We start from the raw sequence: 4,410 nt of genomic DNA on the forward strand, positions 1-4,410 counted from the left end.
ATATATATATATACTACTATATAACAAGCAAAATGAAGTATCAAAAACTGATAAATAAAAAAAAACAATAAATTATGTTGAACACTGTACCACTATTTACTTACAATAGCTCGGAAATTTCGCCGCGGTCTGAGAGGAAATTTGTCGAACAATAAGTATTTCTATTCATCTTGTAATATCCCACAGCATGAATGACCTACAGCCAAAACCCAAAAATTTCTCCTAATTAGAGAGCGGTTGATTACACCAATATAGATAAATACATTTAACATAATGATACTCTAAATATTACAGGAAAAATAAAAGAAAAAATATCCAAAACAAAATATACATGAAAAATATATATAATGCCGCAAATAAAGGTGTGGGCAGCAGGTGACAACATCATGCCACAAGAATTATCTAATCACAAATCGAGAAATGGATCAAAAAAAGTGCTCAGTATTTAAATTTAAACCATGTATAAATTAGGTTGTTCATTACGAACTGGTTAATTCTACAGTTAATATATTGCACCATATATCTATGTCACTTCGAAATATCCCAGCACTTCATTGCTGAGTCCAAAATTCAGTGTCACAATAGATCTGGACTGATGCATTGAAGAAAATGTGAAAAGGAATAGAAATAATCTTATCTGGTTTCTTTTTGAAACATATATTTAATAAAACGCATAATTCCAAAAGCTTTCCAGGACTTGAGCGATGCTATCAAAACACTCGGCCTGGCAAACGGATGTTTATTTTCATCTTTTCATTATTCCTAATCATTTTTCCAATACTTTTGCTAGATAGAAGTTTCTCGATAAAATCAGAAATCAACTAATCACAGACGACAGATCAATTCGATAAACAGCAATTTTGAAGTATACTGTACATACACAAAAAAGAACTTCGTTTTCATTCCGGCCTGGTAGAGCAGTGATACGATCCGCATCCGGTAGAATTGTCGTTTTTGCTATAAGATATGCTCGACAAGTCTACAATACGTGCATTCCGTAGATTTATTAAAAATCTCATACGAAAATAAACAGTTCAAATACTCTGAACTTCATAGGATTTAGCATTTGCTCTAAAATAAAAATAACAAGGAAGGAAAAAATAAGAATGGAACAAAAAATGGCAAAATTTTCCGACTTCTAATTCTGAAAAAAAAGAAAAAAAAGAAGAATAAGGAAAAAACGTCTTTAAAGTCATAGAAAAAAGTCTTTATGAAAGAATGAGTCACTACGGTGTAGTTAGAATGAGTTACTATGGCATACTTACAGTGTAGTCACTCCATCCATAAATTAGTAAGGTACCGAAAACATCCAGTGTCATCGCAACATACATACTCTGCAGATTAACGGTAGTTGCACAAATAAAATCGCCTACCGGATTCTCCAGCGTTATCTCGGTACCACTTTCTGCAAGAGCAGAGAATGCCTCAAATGTGGTATGAAATGAATTCCAGTCTCTAGAACAACTTGAATGCGATGGTAATTCAGGGAATTTCAGCTTTCGATAATTGAGTGTCAATACTGGATATGACCGAACAAAAATCAGTTGTCAAACCATTCAAAATGATTTCGTTTGTTGATAACTTTTTACAAAATTTAAGAAATTAATGTTACAAAATGTATTACACCACCAATGTTTTATATGCAAAGAGAAAAACGTGAAATAACCTGGATTGATCACAAGCAGCCGAGCGGCAAGTGATCCAACTAAGCTCAGAAATATCGGCTGACTGGGGACCACAAGCTTTCGACTCGAAAGACTGGAATCCAATGTTTGTGGCAAAATGTTGCACCTGTCTGAACCAAAATCAATCTTCACCACATAATTTTCATTTCGTTCTACCAGAAGTGCATAATAGAGACCGGAAGTTGTGGTACCAAGTGCAAAGCCATAAACATGTGACGGTACTTCATATTTGTTCAGTGGTGCCAGATGATTTGCAACATAACGATAAGTTCTTACTAAAATTCATATTAAAAAGAATGACCATTCTTTTAAGCTTCAAAGCATCATCAAGATTTGTCGGTATTCCATCAGAGTATTTTGGACCTCATCGAAACAAGATCATCTAATGCTACTCATAATCTTTAAGAATTGATCCTATTTTTGGATCAAAAAAAGTCGTATTTCAAACAAGCTATCACCGAAAAATAGTTCAAGGTAGGTAAAATGAAGCAAGTCTGAGAATATTATACAACAAAAATAACTGACCGCATCGGTCGGTCATCAAAACCAGCAACTCTGATGAACCATCACCATCAATGTCACCAATGTATGACGTGCATATATTGGCCTGAACGAGTTGCTCGAAAAGTGGCAAAGGTTTCTGTAACTCGCCGTTCTGGGTGTCCGTCTGTGGAAAATCGAAAGAACGTATCTGACCACTTGCCGATATGGCAACTATTTCGTCGCTAAAAACATCCGATGATGGCGGTGCAAGTATAAATCGAATATATGATTTTTGAAAGGATTTACAATATCAGTCGTTTTGACGTTATTTTAAGTCATCTAAGATATTAAAATTAGTGTTTTGAATGATTATTGATTTAATGTAGACATGGTCACGAGCCTATCTCTCTACGAATGGTCAAAATTGAAAGTACAATTCTTAATGAAGCAAATAATTTGTAATAAATCCCAAAAAAGTACTACAATAAACCAACCTGCTTTGCCTTAGTTTCCCAAAGCAAATTGTTGTCAAAGGACTTTTAAAGATATTTTCCAATTTTACATATTGCCTGCTGGTTGTAAAAAAGAGTAACTGAAATAAATTAAGATTCTGTAGTTGGAAATAAACATGAATGAGGCGATCATTTCCATAATACCGGAAAAGAGCAGGTAGAGTAAAAATACGGGCAAGTTTGAAGCAAAGTGAGTAAGTAAAAAGATTTTAAAACGCTAAAAGTGTTTCATCCAGGACACTACTTGCGTCCTATTGTTTTACTTTACCCCATAACAAAGAAAGTTTTGTTCCAGTTCACTGTTCCGTTTACAGTTGACGAAATAATTCTAGAACAGTTCCTAATTTACTAAGCCTTTACTAATTTCATGAACAAGCATACGATTAATTGTCCCAATGCCCAGTTCCGCGCTGATACTGCCAATCCCAAACTCAGACACAAATCCCAATCAATACACTGTTGATATCCATTATACGAGAAAAAACCAGTAAAGACTAACATCACCATTACATTTCCCGACAATGATAAAAAGCTGTTGGTGATTTCGTGACCATACCATTAGTACACTGGAAGATAATGCATTGAGATGGGTTGCAAATACAGCTGCGGCATTTACGTTTGTGCCAGTTCCTGAGATTTTCATTTTCGAACATATCATCTTTGGAACACCCTGGAAATAATGGAGTAGCATCTATTCCGGAAAATATTTATCAGTATGAAACCACTGGATAAAAAGACCTTGAATATTTGTTTAAATTATAAAAACCAAACCTTCATAATGATTTGCCGTTAAAAACAGAATTTGTCCAGAACTAAAAACACCACTTTCATTAATATCGCAATAAGCACACCAAGCTTATTTCAGTTGTAAATCTAACGTATCGTCTTACAGTAGAGTTCAAGATCCACACTACTATTGTAAAAATTCATCATCTTCGATGAAATTGAATTCTATCCACTGTCTGCTATCGTAAACAACCCTTTTGATGTTCCTAAATGCTTTGAAGGAAAAATGCTAAATTTTAGGAAAACATAGAAATTTGTTTCCCGATAACAAGTAAGCAACTTGGAAAGGATTGATTCTAGGAATGAAGAAATGAATAGGCTAAATAAAAAAAACCAACGTTTCGTCTTACAACAAATTAGGTAAAAATATATATTAAGTGTCTGAAAAATACAGTAATTTTGGTGCATGAACTCCTTTTCAAAAACAAGTGCAAGATAAAGTTTATTAATATGTCCAAAACATTACCTAAATTATAAATAATAATGCTAGGATAAGTCAGAGCAAATGATGTTACGAATACAGCTCATTCTAGTTAAGCAAATGTATGTAAGAAACTAACGAATTATACCTACTAACAGTACTTCATTTCTCTTTCTTTTTTCTTGTCAACCTATAATTTAGTGTCTCAAACTTCTCAAACAGGCTAGGTAAAAAGAAGGGAATATGAGTGGATGGGTTTCGTTGGATGGCTAAATAGATGTGCACAGAGCATAAGTATAAATAAACACATTATATGACTCACAGAGTATATATTTTGCTACAAAAAAATGAAAAAAATTTCAATAAACAATAAATTGATTCCAATAATCCTGAAGCCTTCCTTAATCTATTAAAATGATATGAACACATTTGAAGATTTGATGAAATTGAACAAACAATCAATGCTAGCAAAAAATTCTGCAAATAAACACTAGATGGAAATTAACAGGAAATGTATTGATGG

General features: G+C 33.4%; 1 protein-coding gene across 1 annotated transcript; it reads right to left on the reverse strand.

Moving 5' to 3' along the window:
• Positions 1-817: 817 nt before the first annotated feature.
• Positions 818-3,498, reverse strand: LOAG_12997 (hypothetical protein; the record flags this gene model as incomplete). The annotated part of the gene is made up of 7 exons (XM_020448633.1): positions 3,452-3,498; positions 3,180-3,350; positions 2,663-2,760; positions 2,211-2,410; positions 1,667-1,960; positions 1,266-1,405; positions 818-979 (listed from the first exon to the last, which is right to left on the reverse strand). The coding sequence occupies exons 1-7, from the start codon at positions 3,455-3,457 to the stop codon at positions 818-820; spliced, it is 1,071 nt and encodes a 356-aa protein (XP_020301242.1). The 5' UTR covers positions 3,458-3,498.
• Between the last annotated feature and the right edge of the window lie 912 nt (positions 3,499-4,410).

Source organism: Loa loa (genome assembly GCF_000183805.2).
Source record: "Loa loa unplaced genomic scaffold supercont3.231, whole genome shotgun sequence".
NCBI classification, from domain to species: domain Eukaryota; kingdom Metazoa; phylum Nematoda; class Chromadorea; order Rhabditida; family Onchocercidae; genus Loa; species Loa loa.